This window comes from Ranitomeya imitator, chromosome 7, assembly GCF_032444005.1.
Source record: "Ranitomeya imitator isolate aRanImi1 chromosome 7, aRanImi1.pri, whole genome shotgun sequence".
Classification (NCBI taxonomy): domain Eukaryota; kingdom Metazoa; phylum Chordata; class Amphibia; order Anura; family Dendrobatidae; genus Ranitomeya; species Ranitomeya imitator.
The window spans coordinates 57,987,532-58,003,924 of NC_091288.1; the positions used below are offsets into that span (position 1 = coordinate 57,987,532).

The following is a 16,393-nucleotide window of genomic DNA, read 5'->3' on the forward strand; positions in this document are numbered from 1 at the left end:
GCATTGTTTAGTATTACAAGTTGAATCCTCAGGAGTGCATTGCTCCTCTCCTCCTGGTTCCTGTTTTGCCGTGGCGGGGGGTTGTGCGCTCCTGAACATTGAGGTAAGAGCATCTGCAGGGTTACATTGCTGATCTGAGCTGTGCTCTCTGTTAAGTTGCTAGCAGGGGCATCTTTTCCTATGTACCATGGGATTCGCAGAAGTGAAAATGGCCGAATCCAGAGGGGCCAGGCCGGCTATAAAGCATTGAGCATGGCCGTGCTGCGCTCTTCTTGCCTAGGTTACTGGCAATACTGGGAATGCAGAGGCAGCAAGCTGTGTACGTTAACATTAAAAATCCAGTACAATGCTAATGTATTATGTAATAAACCCATGTGAGACTTGGTCGTGTGGCATGCTATCACTGTGTGCCCCGGCACCCTTAAAGGGGTCGATCAGCCTTAGGCTACACGTCTGCAGTCACTCTATGCAGACTTGTGAATCCTCATAACGTGTGCACTGTGAAGATTCTCTGGTTCCAGGAGCGGCGGTTGTGTGACCTCAAGTATGTGATTTGCATAAATGCAGTTGCGTACCAACTAGATAGGCGCGACCTCGCTCAATGCAAGTGTATTGAGCGAGGCCAGATACAGTTTAGTCAGAATATGGCGGAAGTCTACAGATCGCATACATTTGATCACATGACCACCAGCTCCCAGAACCGTAGTATCCTCACAGTGTGAACTGCGCACGATGTGAGTATTCACAAGTCTGCAGTCTAATAGGCTACATGTCTGTGTCTACAGTCACTTTTTATGTTTGTGTGTAGCCCATTCACAATCTCCATCTATCCCCCACCCCCTGAAGATGGCTGGACCATCATTGTAAATACATCATTGTAAATACACCCCTGTACTTTGTATCTCCCCCACCTCATTGTAGATTGTAAGCTCTCACGAGCAGGGTCGTCTTATTTTGCTTTAATTATTGTATTGTTAACGTTTTTACTTATGACTGTTGTGTTTGAAACTGTTAAACTGTAAAGCGCTGCAGAATATGTTGGCGCTATATAAATAAAGATGATGATTATTATTATTATTAGGGACTTCAAACTTGTGAATCCTCACATCGTGCGCACTGTGAGGATTCTCCTGTTCTGGGAGCAGGCAGTCATGTGACCACATGTACTGTATATGATTTGCATACTTCAGGCCATATTCCGAATAAACTGTATCTGTCCTCGCTTAATGCATTTATATTGAGCGAGGTCACACCCTTCTAGTCGGCACGAGACCACATGCACGCAAATCACATACTTGCATTTATGCTCCCAGAACTGGAGAATCCTCACAGTGCGCAGTGTGCACGATGTGAGGATTCACAAGTCTGCAGGCGTATGAATGGATTATTTTATTTGTCAAATCTGATGCAAAAAGAAAGTGGAGTAGTTAGCCATAATGTATCGATAATATTTCACCTTCAGAGGACTTTTTTTGAAGGATAAGTCTTAAGTAGTTGTCATAGACATGTACTTTTTCATTTGTTTTTTTAGCAGTTTAGATCACTAGCCTCCATTCACTTGAAAATTGTAGTTATTGCATGCTGGTGTTGCATTGCAAACTGTACCAGGTTGTCACAGAGGGTCTCATTGTCCCCTATTCTAGCTGAGACCCTGATTAATGTCTTGGACTTCAAGAGGGATGCTGGTCTATGGCATGCAATGCTGACGGTGAGCACCTTCACTTTCCTGACGACACGTATATACTGCTCTAACATGAACTCTAGAGTGTTGCTCATTGTATATATATATATTTTTATCTCAGAGTGTTATGAATCGCATGCATGTAGTCAGCATCCCATACGCATTGATGAAAGTGAATCCATTGTCCTGGATACAAAAAGTCAATGCTTACAAAGGTATGTTCTTGGTAGTATCTATGTATGTCCTTGCCTACTATACTATTTACGTCATGATTTGTTGGACTGTTTATGACCTGACCTATTACACTTTTCTATATCAAAAAAGACTAAAGGTGACATATATACATAGGTTGGCTAAATGCCCCCAATTTCAGTGGGACAATCCAACCATCTAAGGGTGGTTTCACACTTGTGTTTTTGTCTGCAGCGTTTTTTTTTCTTCAAAAAAACGCATGCGTTTTTTCCCTATATTTAACATTGAAAACGCATGCGTTTTTGTTTGGTCGCGTTTTGCAACGCATGCGTTTTTTTACTGCATGCGTTCATTTTCAGAAATGCAACTTGTAGTATTTTTGAGAGGCGTTTTTTTGGACCAAAAAAAACGCATGCGTTTTCATGCGTTTTTTTTGGGTCAAAAAATACATTGGAGTCAATGGGGACGCATGCGTTTTTTTTGTGCATGCGTTTTTTTGCGTTAAAAACGCATTCGTTTTTATATTAAAAAAAAACAGAAAACACTGATATGCCACCCCCCAACATAAAGGTGATAAAGGGATCCTAACCATAACCCCACCCCTAACCCTAAGGGATCCTAACCCTACCCCTAACCCTAATCCCGTTAGTGGTAGGGTTAGGGTTAGGATCCCTTAGGGTTAGAGGTAGGGTTAGGATCCATTTAGGGTTAGCGGTAGGGTTAGGGTTAGGATCCCTTTAGGGTTAGGGTTATGATCCCTAACCCTAACTATTTCTGTTTATAGTGGGTTTTTTACTTTATTTTGATGATTGGCAGCTGTCACACATTTCTCAGCATGCGTTTAAAAAACGCAAACGCATGAAAAAACGCATGTAAATGCGTCAATACGCCGCGTTTTTTTCACCACATGCAAAAACGCACGCGTCAAAAAAAACGCAGCGTTTGCACGTGTTTACATGCATTTTTTCACATGCGTTTTTTTGCGTTTTTTACCGCAAAAACGCAACCCAAAAAAACGCAAATGTGAAACCAGCCTAAAGTATTCTTCTGCCGAAATATGTCAAAGCAAAGGAGAATAGGGCATGTTGAATTTCGACATGCCCAGTTCTTTATTCTGAATGGAGACGATGCTCGTACTGATAGATGACAATATTGCTATGGTGCGGACATTATAACATCTGTCAGTATTACGGTAAATGATGGTACAAGGCAAGAATTGGATCTTTGCTAGAGTTTGCCATACTGTTTATTGCAGCAGCAAATAATTGTAATATTTATTCATATAAATATGTTGGTGATTTTGTAGATATCAATGTTTTTGAGGTCTCAGATTGTTCTCTGCAAGGTGAGGGTGACAAAGATAGAAAAGATAAATAGCTCTTAAAGGATTTATATTAAGGACACCCTCCTTTTTTGGGAAAGGTGAGCGCTGGAAATATGTCCTGTATTGGGATAAGTTCACATTCCTGATAGTTTTTTGTATTTCCTGGTGCAGACAAACGTAACAAATTTGCAAAATGGATCCGTTGCATTACCAATGTAAACCAGAGCAGGGGAGAACCGCATTAATTATTATGGGGTCAATCTGGGTTGTTTTGAGTCGGTTATTAGCCGATTCATTAAGACTGACATTACGCATTCCAGATTTAATGAAGGGCTTGAAGGAGTACAATGCCCCGAATTCATCGAGGCGCGCATCTCACTAAAAATGCTGCTCCCGTGAGGGACTGCTGTAGCATTTCCGGAGTAAGAAACTGGCACTTTTGCACGTTGCACAAACATTTTATAAGTTTTTCAGCGTCTATTTACGTCAGTTATTCAATGGATTTGTTTTGCATGTGAATTCCTTTTGTCTGTCCATCTGAACTCAAGAGAAATGTGAATGTGGTCCTCTGAAGGTTTTGATGTCTGGCTAGATAGTTATTCTGATGAACGTAACCTGTTGCCTCTTTCTGCAGCCCGCGTTGCACTAGTGAAGTCTAGAGACATGCACTGGTCTCTTCTCGCACAGAGAGACCAGCGTGACGTCAGCCTAGGTTCTCTGAGAATGTTGATTGTGGCAGATGGGGCCAATCCATGTAAGTATCTAACATTAAAACCTTTTTAGAGATTTTTTTAATTTTTAACCCCTTAGTGGATTTTAATTTTTGAAGTCTGACATGTCACTTTATGGAGTAGTAACTCTGGAACGCTTCAACATATCCCATTGATTTTGAGACTGTTTTTTTTTTTTTTTTTCCGAGACACATTATACTTTATGATAATGGTAAACTTGGGTAGATCTGTTTTGTGTTTATAAAAAAAAAATAAAAATCTGGAATTTGACAAAAAATGTCAAAAAATTAGCAATTTTCAAACTTGGAATGATTATCCCTTTAAGGGTGCGTTCACATCTGCGTAAAAAATCAGTGATTGCAATTTGAGAAAAAAAAATCACATGGCACTCAACACAATGTTATTAAATCAGGCAGTATTCATTTGCAATTTTTTTCCTCACCTGGAACTGCGGTGAGGAAAAATCGCAGAATGTTGTGTATTGTCACGTAAAACAGCCGAGACTCACCACTGCAAGTCAATGGGTCTGGGAAAAAAATTGCACGACACTCGGACCATGCATGTGTTGTGTGTTGTTTTTTTTTTTGTTTTTTTTACGCACCCATTTCATAAAAAAGCCCCTGACATTTCATCAGCCGAGTACAGTAAATTTGCAGCATGAACCGTCAGAATAGAATAGATATAGACATAGATAGAAACATGTCAGTCAGATATACAGTTAGTTCAGTACATGTGTAGTTTTCTGTTGTATTTAATTAAAAAATTAAAGAAAAGAAAAAATGGCGTGGGGTCGCTCTAATTTTTATTAACTAGCTGAGGGAAAGCAGACAGCTGAGAGCTGCTCTTAATAGTGTGGGAAGGGGCCAATATCCATAAAGGCTCCCAGCCTATTAATATCAGCTGACAGCTGTCTTTCTAGCCTTTACTGGTTATTAAAAAAAAATGACGGGTGGTCCCCTTCTTTTAGTAACTAAGAAATGCTAAACAGACATCTGCAGGCTGATATTAATAGACTGTGGTACGGGGCCATGGATAGATATTGGGCTCCTCCCAGACTAGTAACACAAGCCCTCCGCTGCCCCAGAAATGGCGCACCCATTAGATGTGCCAATTCTGGCTCTTAGCCTCAGCTCTTCCCACTTGCCCTGGTGCATTGGCATGTGAGGTTATGGTTTTGGGGTTGATGTCACCTGTATTATGTCCGCTGACATCAAGCCCCAGGGGTTAGTAATGGAGAGGTGCCTAACAGTTCATCCCCATTACTAACCCAGCTGTCAAAATAAATAAAGACACACTGAGTGAGAAAACTGCTTTAATTGAAGAAAAAACACTCCCAACCCTCTTTTAGCCATTTATTTTTATAGAAACGCCTCTCCGTTACTAAAAACGCATTGTCATACGGATGGTAGGTGAGGAAAAAACGCATGACACTCTCCAACTTTTCTGGCTGAGGATTTCACCTACTTTATATACGCAGATATGAGCGCACCCTCATCCAGATAGTCATACCACACAAAAACGTTAAGAAATAACAATTCACTCCTGTCTGCTTTACATCAGCACCATTGGAAAATGTCGTTTTATTTTGGTAGCATATTAGAAAGTTTAAAAATGTAGCAGTAATTTTTTCATTTTTTTCAAGGAAATTTACAAAAACTATTTTATTGACCTATTCAGTTTTGAGGTGACTTTGAGGGTCCTATATATTGGAAAACCCCTAAAAGTGATACCATTTTAAAAAATGCACCCCTCAAGATATTCAAAATTGCTTTTAGGTAGTTCATTAACTTCTGAACAGGGTAGCCTACAGACTCCAAGGTTATTTGGCTGTGAATTGCCATGGCAAACATAAGGACCACATAATCATGATGTCAGGGTGCCGATGAGGTTAAAGTGGAAGCCCCCACACTCTGTTAACCACCTAGGTGCCGTAGTCACTATTGATAGCAGCATTTAAGGGGTTAAATGGCAGTAGCAAGTTGGCAGCTGTAGTGTACAGCCGACAGCTACTGGATTGTCCCCCCTCGTGGCATATTAGTCCCATCCATTAAATTATGGAGATACCAAAGTGATCACTGGTATGTTATTGAGCCTATATTACCAATTCACATACCACCACCCCTTCACACGCGACCACACCGACTGTACTAATGACAATTTTGGAATCATAATTTTTTAAAGAGCATCTATATTTACAGGGTCCATATCTTCCTGTGATGCCTTCCTTAACGTCTTCCAATCACGGGGTCTGAGGCCTGAAGTGATCTGTCCTTGTGCCAGCTCAGCCGAGGCTCTCACCGTGTCCATGCGCAGGTGAATTACTTTGCGTCTATCACTTGAACATTTCAGTCTGAATGCATTTTTCTCTTTTTTTTTTCTGCAATATTTTATATAATTTTACTGCTTGCAATATGTTCAACTTGTCCTTCATTCAATTTTCAGGCCACCAGATCTCGGTGGCGTTCCCCCAGGAAAGGTGGTTCTGTCGATGAATGGGTTAAGCTATGGTGTCATCCGGGCAGACACAGAGGAGAAGCTCTCGGTTCTTACTGTGCAGGATGTCGGGCAGGTTATGCCTGGAGGTAAGAAAGGACTTGGTCATATTTTTCGTCCAATATTTCTTGAACTTGCATGCAGGACTGACTCCCCGTTACTTTTCTCTGCAGCCACCATGTGTGTGGTGAAAGTGGACGGGGCACCACATCTATGTAAGACGGATGAAATTGGGGAGCTATGCGTCTCCTCAAACTCTACAGGCAGCGCATACTACGGTCTGCTTGGAATTACTAAGAATATCTTTGAGGTGTGTAACGTTGACTGAGCATACGTCCCAAGATGTTCTACATGTAGTAGTGTGTGAGCTTATCACCTTTATTCTTGTTTCTTAGACTATGCCGCTTACTGCCAACGGAGATCCTGTCTCCTCCAAGCCATTTATTAGAACTGGGCTTTTAGGCTTCATTGGTCCTGTGAGTACTCCTATATCTCAGGGTTTTTTGTTTTTCATCAGTGTTTTATCTCTGCACATCTGACTTGTTTGTATGTTTTGCCCATTCATGCAATGTACAGTCATAGCCGAAAGTGTAGGCACCCTTGAAATTGTCCCAGAAATTTATTGCAATTACACATATATTTCCTTTGTATTAGAACAGCAAGGTAGATGTGCTGGAAAAAAAAACAAAATATTTAAAATTTAACTTTTATTATTCCACTAATAAAAGAACCTGTAGGGTTCACAAACTTACTCAAAAATATAAACAAAAACAACACACCGACAAATCACATATAAGTAACACTCGCCCCAGTGATGCAAGATATAAAGGAATAGGTAGGGAAAATTACCACTTGAAACATATACCCTACTAAAACGACCAATAAGCACGATTTCTTGAAGGCAACAAAAGACACATCAATGCCTAGTTAACTATTTATATGTATACATTGTAAAAAGACAAAAGGAACTATCTCACCCAGCGTTGTTCCTTCCTTCACTGGACCGCAAGGGTTTAAGGTCCAATTCATCCAAATCTAAAGGGGGAGGCCTCTATAAACATGTATACAGTACCTCATCACGTGGACATATCCTAGGACCATGTCAAATTCATGGGATGAATTTATAGAGGCCTCCTTTTTTAGATGTGGATGAATTGGACCTTAAACCCTTGCGGTCCAGTAAAGGAAGGAACAACGCTGGGTGAGATAGTTCCCTTTGTCTTTTTACAATGTATACCTATAAATACTTACTTGTTTTAGAACAACACAAAAAAAAAATTGTGAAAAAAGGGCAAACTGAACATAATTTAACACAAAACCCCAAAAATGGGCTGGGAAAAAATTGTTGGCATATTTCCAAAATTGTGGGTGAACAACTTTTGTTTTAAGCGTGTGATGCTCTTTCAAACTGACTGGTGGCAAGTAACAGGTGTGGGCAATAGGAAAATCACACCTAAAACCCGATAAAAAGGGGAGAAGTTGACTCAATATTTGCATTGTGTGATTGTGTGTGCTACAATATGCATGGAGAACAGAAATAGGAGCAGAGAATTGTCTGAGGACATAAGAACCAAAATTGTTGAAAAATATCAACAATCTCAAGGTTACAAGTCCATCTACAGAGATCTTCAGGTTTCTTTGTACATGGTGTGCAACATAATCAAGACGTTTACAATCCATGGCACTTCAGTTAATCTCCCTGGAAGTGGACGGCAGAGACAAATTGATAAAAAGTTGCAACACAGGATAGGCTGGATGGTGAATAAGCAGTCCCAATCATGTTTCAAAGAAATTAAAGCTGTCCTGCAGGCTCAGGGTGCGTAAGGCGAACTATTCATCGACATGTGAATGAAATGAAACGTTATGGCAGGAGACCTAGGAGGACCCCACGGCTGACACAGAGACATAAAACAGACTGCAGTTTGCCAAAATGTACATGAGTAAGACAAAATCCTTCGCGCAAAGAGCCTCCTGTATACATGGGACCAAGCTAGAGCTTTTTGGTAAAGCACATCATTCTACTGTTCACCGAAAACAGAATAAGGCCTATAAAGAAAAGAACACAGTACCTACAGTAAAATATGGTGGAGATTCAAAGATGTTTTGGGTTGTTTTTCTATTTTTTGGCACTGGATGCCTTTACTGTGTGCAAGGCATCATGAAATCTGAAGATTTCCAAAGGATTTTGGGTCGCAATGTACCGTAGTTCCCGGTGTCAGAAAGTTGCGTTTGCATCCTAGGTCATGGGTCTTCCAGCAGGATAATGACCCCAAACATACTTCAAGAAGCACCCAGAAATGAATGGAAACAAGGTGCTGGAGAGATCTGAAGTGGCCAACAAGGAGTCTGTTGGCTTCTTGTTGTGGCTTCTCACACTGGTTTCCAGATTTACCTAGCATGCGAAGTTCTCACAACTAGTATAGTGGTTTGTTTGTTTTTTCAAGGAAAACTTCTTAGAGGGATTATTCTTATCTTTATTGATGGGTAATATTTCATGTTGATTGTAAATACAAGTAATTTTGTAAATATGTTAACGTTTCCATCACTCCCTTGATATTTCACTTTTTTTATCAAAAAGCTTGTATTGAAACAGTTTCAGAATTGCCAGCAGAACAAGTGGTAATAACAGGTTATCATATGCTCAAATTGCAAAACAAAAATATATCCACTGTTCCATATTTGAACCATAAATGTTCTCCGCTTTTCCCTTTCTTGGTGTGCACAACACCGCATAGGACTAATGGACGAAGAATCCGGATAATAATAATATTATCCATGTTGTACTCCAGGTGGAGCATATAATTTCCGATCTTCCACCTTTGCAGGAGCGTTTGGTGTTTGTTGTTGGGAAAGTGGACGGTCAGATGGTGATAAGCGGACGCCGGCACAGCTGTGATGATGTGGTCGCCACAGCCCTCGCTGTAGAGCCAATGAAGTTTGTATATAGAGGCAGGTAAGAACGTGATATAAAGTGACATTATAACCGGTCGTCTAGTGCAAATATCTGTATGCATCATTCCTTGTGTGAGACACTGCATGCAAAGCAAAATTTCCTCTAATTACTATTTGGGGGTTCCGGGCAAGTAGCAAAGGGTCCACTTGCTTAGACCCCTCATGATTAGTTATTGAAAGAGGAAAAGCCCAGTGAGCTTTGTAATCTGTGCAATTGCAGCCTCATGCTCTAATATTGGAGTGCTGTATCAAAGCAGATAGTTTTTTTAGGCTAAGTTCACACTGGGTGTGTTTGCTGTTTGTTTTTATTCACTTTTTTATGCAAATTTTCAGCTGAGTTTTACAGCACCAGCAAAGACTTCAATATTTTGTTCTTTGCATGCTTTTTTGGACATAGAGCATGTCGCTTCTTTCAGTGTTTTTCAGCCATTTTCACTTATTGACTTGAATGGGTGGTGAAAAAACACGGGTAACAGGTTTTGCTGCGTTTTGTGTTCCAGAACCTGATTCTATGGAATATGACTTTTTTTTTAACACTAAACTTTATCAGCATGCACATAAGACAAACCTAGCATGCCAAAAACGCTGCAAAAAACGCAAGAAAAACCAAGTTACACATGCTTTTCTTTATGCAGCTTCTTTCCTGCCAAGAGATCAGGCTTTGCTGTGGGGAAAAGAAGACGCTGAAAACAAAAGCCTTGTGTGAACTCACCCTTATATGTGAACTTGACTTAATGACTAAGCAGGTGCAGCGGGGAGTTATTAATGTCGGGTTGGATGTTTTGCTTTCCGTTGTTAGGATAGCTGTGTTCTCGGTCAATGTGCTGCATGATGAGAGGATTGTGCTAGTAGCCGAGCAGCGTCCGGACTCCTCAGAAGAAGACAGCTTCCAGTGGATGAGTAGAGTGCTGCAGGTAATTCGGCCCGTGTCCACAAGAACCATGGAACCAATTGGTGCCCAAGGATTGTGTCACTCATCCATTACTGTTCCTACAGGCGATCGACAGCATTCACCAGGTGGGTGTGTATTGTCTGGCACTTGTACCTGCCAACACTCTTCCCAAAGCTCCTCTAGGTGGGATTCACATCTCTGAAACCAAGCAGCACTTTTTGGAGGGCTCTCTGCATCCATGCAACGTCCTCATGTGCCCGCACACGTGTGTCACCAACCTGCCAAAACCACGCCAGAAACAGCCAGGTATTTATCTTGATTCTTGATGACATACATCGCTATATTAGGCGGTATACTATGAAAATGTATGAAATGTTTGTCCATTCTGTTAGATGTGGGTCCTGCCTCCATGATCGTGGGAAACTTAGTGGCCGGAAAAAGAATTGCACAAGCTTGTGGTAGAGATGTCTCCCAGCTAGAAGACAATGACCAAGCGAAGAAGGTGAAGGCGGTTTCGCGATATCAATGGGTTAACACAGTTTTTTTTTAGGTTTTGTTTGAGCAGATCCTTTCCAAAAACTCTTGGAAAACTCTCCCAAATCCTTTAACTGGGAAACCCAATTTACTGTTCATTTGAGAAGGTTTTTTGAGCTTTTTCTCATGATAAGGTTTTGAAAAACACCTGGCGGAATAAAAAAAAGATGCATATCATTTCTTAGAAGCAGATCCTGAAGGAAACCTCTCTAAACTAACTACTACCCAATTAAAAGGGTGTGAAGAACACTTCTGGGGGAAAAAAATCTTCAAAACCACTTCAGGAAAAGAAAAATTCCTCTTAAAAAGGAGAGTTTCTCGAAGCGATTTCTGCCTGAAAAACTCATGGTTTTTAACCCCCCCAAAAAATCAGTGTGAGCATAGCCTTCGCCTTCCTGACATGCGTCTCTTACACTCCTTTTGTTTGTGTCCCCAGTTTCTTTACCTGGCTGATGTTTTACAGTGGAGGGCACAAACCACCCCAGATCATCTTTTGCTTCTCCTGCTTAATTCCAAGGTGAAAATCTTTGATTTGTAGCTTTTCCCTAAACTGTGACTTGTTTGTTTTCTGATCACACAGCTGCTATGTGGATAACACACAATATGATCTTGGAGGTTTTCCGCCATTACACTGCTGTAAGCCTTGCTTTACCTTCCACAGGGCGCGGTGGTCAGCTCTGCATCCTGTTCGCAATTGCACAAGCGAGCAGAACGTGTCGCCGCTGGGCTCCTAGAGAAAGCTCGTCTCAGTATTGGGGATCATGTAGCACTTGTGTTTCCTCCAGGTGAGAGCAATGGAATCAACCTGTAGTAATTCCACAAGGTGACGTGTTGGGTTCTGTTTGCATGGGACTATGCGATAAGACATGGAGAAATAAAGGTGGCTACACCTCAGATAGCTTGGCTCTGCAGTAGGGAGATAAGCCGCTGCCAAGACACCACTGGTGCAAGCTTATCTCCCTTATGATCATAGGAGATAACTTTTTTTTTCTTAAGGCTACGTTCACATGTTGCGTTTTTGCTGCGTTTTTTTTTACCACAGGCAAAACCTGCTTTCATGGCAGTAAAAAAGCAGGTCATGCTGCATTTTTGTTGTCTCTTGTGCATACTGATAATGTTTAGTGCCCCCCCCCCCCCTCCCAAAAAAAAACGAAATCATGATGCAACTTTCTTAAGGTTTTTGCACCAAAAATGCAGCTAAACCTGATGCCTGCATTTTTGCTGCCTTTTATGTAGTTATCAATGCTTTCTTAGGGTGAAAAAACGCTGAAAGAGGTGACATGCTCAAGTTTGCAAAATCGCAGCAATTTTCCAAATCCGTCAGGGAAAAAAAAACAATGTGTGTGCATGAGATTTCTGAAATGTCATAGCCTCTGCTGGTGCTGTAAAACGCAGCTTAGAATTTGCATAAAAAGAGCAGCAAAAACTCGACAAGGGAACATCACCTAAGCTGGCCATACACATTAGATGGCTATTGGCTGAACGACTCTTCTGTCGATCCTTAGGCCGACAGCCGTCTGTCGACTCTCCCATACGTAGGAGCGCTGGCTCAGCTGGACGCTCCAGTGTTCTCTATAAGTGTACGTTCAGACTAGCGTTGTGCTAGTGTGCGTCGGCGCCACGTGGGGCGACGCACGTGTCATGCGCCCCTATGTTTAACATGGGGGACGCATGCGTTTTTGCTTGTTGCGTTTTGCGACAAATGCGTCTTTTTTACCGCAAGCGTCGGACCAAGAAAACGCAACAAGTTGCATTTTTCTTGCGTCCGATTTTTGGCAAAAAACGACACATGCGTCGCAAAACGCAGCGTTTTTGCGTGCGTTTTGCCGCGTTTTTCGGTGCGTTGTGCGTCGCCGACGCAGCGGCGCACAACGCTAGTCTGAACGTAGCCTAAGATAGACACCCTGACACGTCAGCAGCAGCTGATCGCCAGGAGAACAATGCGATCGGCAGTCCGAAATCAGACATGTCCGCTCAACATCTCTTCTTGATGATCCATTGGCTGGCGCCCCGTACACCTTAGACAGTCGGCCCAACCTGTCGATATGGGTAGGTTTAGCCGACAATAGTCTAAAAGTGTATGGGGGGCCTTTACTCTTGTGAATTAAAGATAAGGCACTTAATAATTCAAGATGCCTGATCCTTCTACCCCCAAATCTGGCTCTGGGGGAGAAATGGAACACCCTTTTAGACATTATATAATTCACTGATATTTATAGGAGCACTTTTCAGAAGGGACTAAATATGTAAAACCTAACAAACTCCGCCATACTCACTCCCTGGGCACCCACTTGGATTTAGCCCAGGTCGCTCAGTGGTCTGCCAGGGACAGGAAGTGGTGATGCCTCCATTCCACCAGGGGCCAGACTGCTTTGGCTTGAGATTGGCTGCAAATGTCAGGTGACTTTGAAGAGTGCGCCGGCATAAAACATCCAATAACGAGCTGCTGAATACTTCTGACCCCTGCAGCCAAACACAGGCCACCACAGCAGTCAGGTAGCACGGTGACATCACCGCTTCCTGTGTCTGCACTGACCTCGGAGCAGCCATTGATGCCCAGTCACCGGAGCAAAGGTTTTGTTTTACCAGGAAAACCCCTTAATCTCCTACAATGTAAAGGCACCTAAAGTTTATTGCATTAGCAGACATGTAAAAAAACAGCCAATTAGTTATGATTTTTTTTCTTCTGGCAGGTTAATTATTTCTCGTGTTTGCATAATAAATCCACTTTCTATACTTGTATTTGTTTAGGCATCGACCTCATTGCCACATTTTTTGGTTGCCTTTATGCCGGTTGTATTCCCATCACTGTGCGCCCTCCACACCCACAAAACCTCGCAACCACCCTGCCTACTGTGAAGATGATTGTAGAGGTAGTGTATCCAGAATGTGCGCCTGTCACTAGTTCCATGCTCAGATGAAGTTATTTAACAATGACTGTTCAAACCAAGCACAGCTGCTGAGTGCACCCTTGGCATGGCAGGTCAGTGCAACTTCCCACCTACTTGTTTTTCCATCTGTCTCTGCCTCCTCTTTGTTAGTTGATGGCTCTGACTTTACCGGAAACAGTAGAAAGCGGCGATGGATGGAAAACAAGTAGGAGAGAAGATGCACTAAACACTTTGGCTACACTAAGGGTGCACCGAGGGCCGGTGCTTAGATGGAAAAGTCTTTCGGTGCTTACAAACTCTAAAGGATAGCGCCACCATTTTTAGATTTGCTGTGTAGCAATCTAAAATACTTGTGGTTGCTTGTTACCAGTTGTATCTGATAGGGTTGTTTGATTTTTATTTTTTTTGTATTTGATTACGTTATGACATATTATCCTAGAGATTGGAGAGATTGAATAAGAGCAATACGTAAAAGACAGAATGATAATGCTGGCAGCCAATTTTGTGTAGTCCTCCTAGTGCTAATATATAGTATATACATTAAAAGATATACTGATCAGATATTATTATAACAAGCTGTTTGCTGTTTATAGGTTAGCAAATCTGCCTGTATCCTCACAACGCAAGCAATAATGCGTCTGCTTAAATCAAAAGAAGCCGCTGTTGCTGTAGACATCAAAACCTGGCCAACCATTCTGGACACCGGTAAGAATCCGAACGTGGAGCATGCATGGCTATAAATGACAGCGTGTTACTCTTGGTGGAGTCGGTACAAATAGATTTGCACGTCCCATTGCATCATCCACAAAAGTAATTCATGACCGCTGCATAGGAGTGATATTACCGCCTCTTAACCAGCGGCTTCCGCGGCCATTCTTTTGTTTACCCGACCTCGTGGGGTAACGAGTGTCGCACCACAATGATGACATCCCACCAGTAAAAGCCACAGCTGGTGGCAGGACCACGATCATGGCCATTGGAATCAGGGCTCTGGAGTCAGTCGGAGTTGGAATTGGAGGTTTGGCTTACCGACTCCACAGCCCTGATAAGATGGGATGTGTGAATATATTTGCACAGACTTAAATCCCTGGTGCTAGTGTAGAAATGTAATAGGTCATCTTCAGTCTCCGCGTTGGTGGTTCTAATGACCCATGTTACTTTATTTTCATGTTTCTACAGAAGACATGCCCAAAAAGAAATTGTCCCGTACTTTTAGGCCAACGTCCCCTGACACTCTGGCTTATTTGGATTTTAGTGTATCTACCACGGGCATCTTAGCTGGGGTGAAGGTAAGACATGAATGTGACGTGTTGTTGCAGGACAGGAGTGTCACATATAGCGAGTACGTGCACCTAGCTTTCTCCACTTGTGTCCTTGTAAGTTAAGTTGGTCTTACTTGTTTCATCTGCAGATGTCTCATTCAGCCTGCAGTGCCTTATGTCGGTCCATAAAACTGCAATGCGAGTTGTATCCATCCCGGCAGATTGCTATCTGTCTAGACCCGTACTGTGGCTTAGGTTTTGCCCTGTGGTGCTTGTGCAGGTAAAATATCATTTCCACTCTGCTTTCACATTGTGGTTTCCCAATACGTAATTTGCATGCTAACGATGTCTCTAGTGTTATCAGAGGGTATCCTCCATTGCAGGGGGCACTGAACGTATGGCGTTGTCTTTTACCAGTGTCTCCCCTCTTGTCTGTACAGTGTATACTCTGGGCACCAATCCATCTTAGTCCCTCCGCTGGAGCTGGAGACCAATGCATCCTTATGGCTCAGTGCAGTTAGTCAGTACAAAGTGCGCGTCACTTTCTGCTCCTATTCAGTAATGGAGATGTGTACCCGAGGCCTAGGCACACAGACGGGCACCCTTAAAGTAAGGATTTATTCATCCTTCTTGTCTTTTCACCACTTCTAGCTTTCTTCCCTCATTTTGTCCTAAACCATCTTTTTTGCTTACCTCCCCAGCTCACCCTCGTTACAAACCATTATTTTATTTTTTATCCTTTTCTTTCAATGTGTTGTTCCTTTCCTTAAATCCTTTCCCTGATGTGTTCATTCCCTTGCCCAGTCCCGGGGTGTGAACCTGTCCTGTGTGCGCACATGCATGGTGGTCGCGGAAGAAAGGCCCCGGATCTCGCTCACACAGTCCTTCTCTAAGCTGTTCAAAGACCTGGGACTCTCCACCCGAGCAGTAAGCACCACATTCGGCTGTCGGGTCAACGTGGCCATCTGTTTACAGGTGAGCAGCTTGTCGGGTTCTGTCTCTTATTGACTTCTGTAAGGTCCTTAGCTCGTTTCTGCATATAACGAGGCAATGAGTAGCTGGTCATAATGACATTGTGTCTTCCGATAAGTTTCTCGACCTGTTCCCACTGTCACTGTCCTACCTTTCTCGTCTCTCACTTCTCTTTGTGGTTCCTCTTCCAGCCCAACAGACTGGGCAAGCTTGCGGATCAGGTATGGGGTCTGCATGTGTGTGCTGACATGCTAACTGAAGTGTGCTTTGCTCTGGGCTCCGCTGGGCAGTGCAACGCAGTGTGTGTCAGCACAGGAATGTCAGAAGGGTTCACTTTTAGGCTGAGCACAAGGCAGGATGTTGGTTGTGTTGTAGAGGATTATGAGAAGGTAGTGCTTAGATTGGAGAATGCAAGGTAGACCTGGCTGTAGATCAGGGCTGTACACCGTGCGCTTATTAGAATGTGTTC

The 16,393-nt window shown here is 42.6% G+C and overlaps 1 protein-coding gene across 9 annotated transcripts in view; it reads left to right on the forward strand.

Moving 5' to 3' along the window:
* The window catches only part of DIP2A (disco interacting protein 2 homolog A), a 99,214-nt gene that overhangs the window by 68,978 nt on the left and 13,843 nt on the right, over window positions 1-16,393 (forward strand). For 5 of the 9 annotated variants that reach the window (XM_069733282.1, XM_069733276.1, XM_069733280.1 and 2 more), the window contains 19 exons: window positions 1,644-1,708; window positions 1,803-1,896; window positions 3,832-3,951; window positions 6,127-6,241; window positions 6,371-6,510; window positions 6,595-6,731; window positions 6,817-6,897; window positions 9,247-9,374; window positions 10,173-10,287; window positions 10,370-10,571; window positions 10,658-10,767; window positions 11,236-11,316; window positions 11,461-11,584; window positions 13,551-13,672; window positions 14,284-14,395; window positions 14,870-14,979; window positions 15,102-15,232; window positions 15,393-15,561; window positions 15,757-15,927. In XM_069733282.1, coding sequence (XP_069589383.1) covers window positions 1,644-1,708; window positions 1,803-1,896; window positions 3,832-3,951; window positions 6,127-6,241; window positions 6,371-6,510; window positions 6,595-6,731; window positions 6,817-6,897; window positions 9,247-9,374; window positions 10,173-10,287; window positions 10,370-10,571; window positions 10,658-10,767; window positions 11,236-11,316; window positions 11,461-11,584; window positions 13,551-13,672; window positions 14,284-14,395; window positions 14,870-14,979; window positions 15,102-15,232; window positions 15,393-15,561; window positions 15,757-15,927 — 2,327 coding nt within the window. Of the gene's footprint in view, window positions 1-1,643; window positions 1,709-1,802; window positions 1,897-3,831; window positions 3,952-6,126; window positions 6,242-6,370; window positions 6,511-6,594; window positions 6,732-6,816; window positions 6,898-9,246; window positions 9,375-10,172; window positions 10,288-10,369; window positions 10,572-10,657; window positions 10,768-11,235; window positions 11,317-11,460; window positions 11,585-13,550; window positions 13,673-14,283; window positions 14,396-14,869; window positions 14,980-15,101; window positions 15,233-15,392; window positions 15,562-15,756; window positions 15,928-16,115; window positions 16,146-16,393 lie in introns of all 9 variants that reach the window. The other 4 variants (XM_069733277.1, XM_069733275.1, XM_069733281.1 and 1 more) reach the window with 1 other exon arrangement.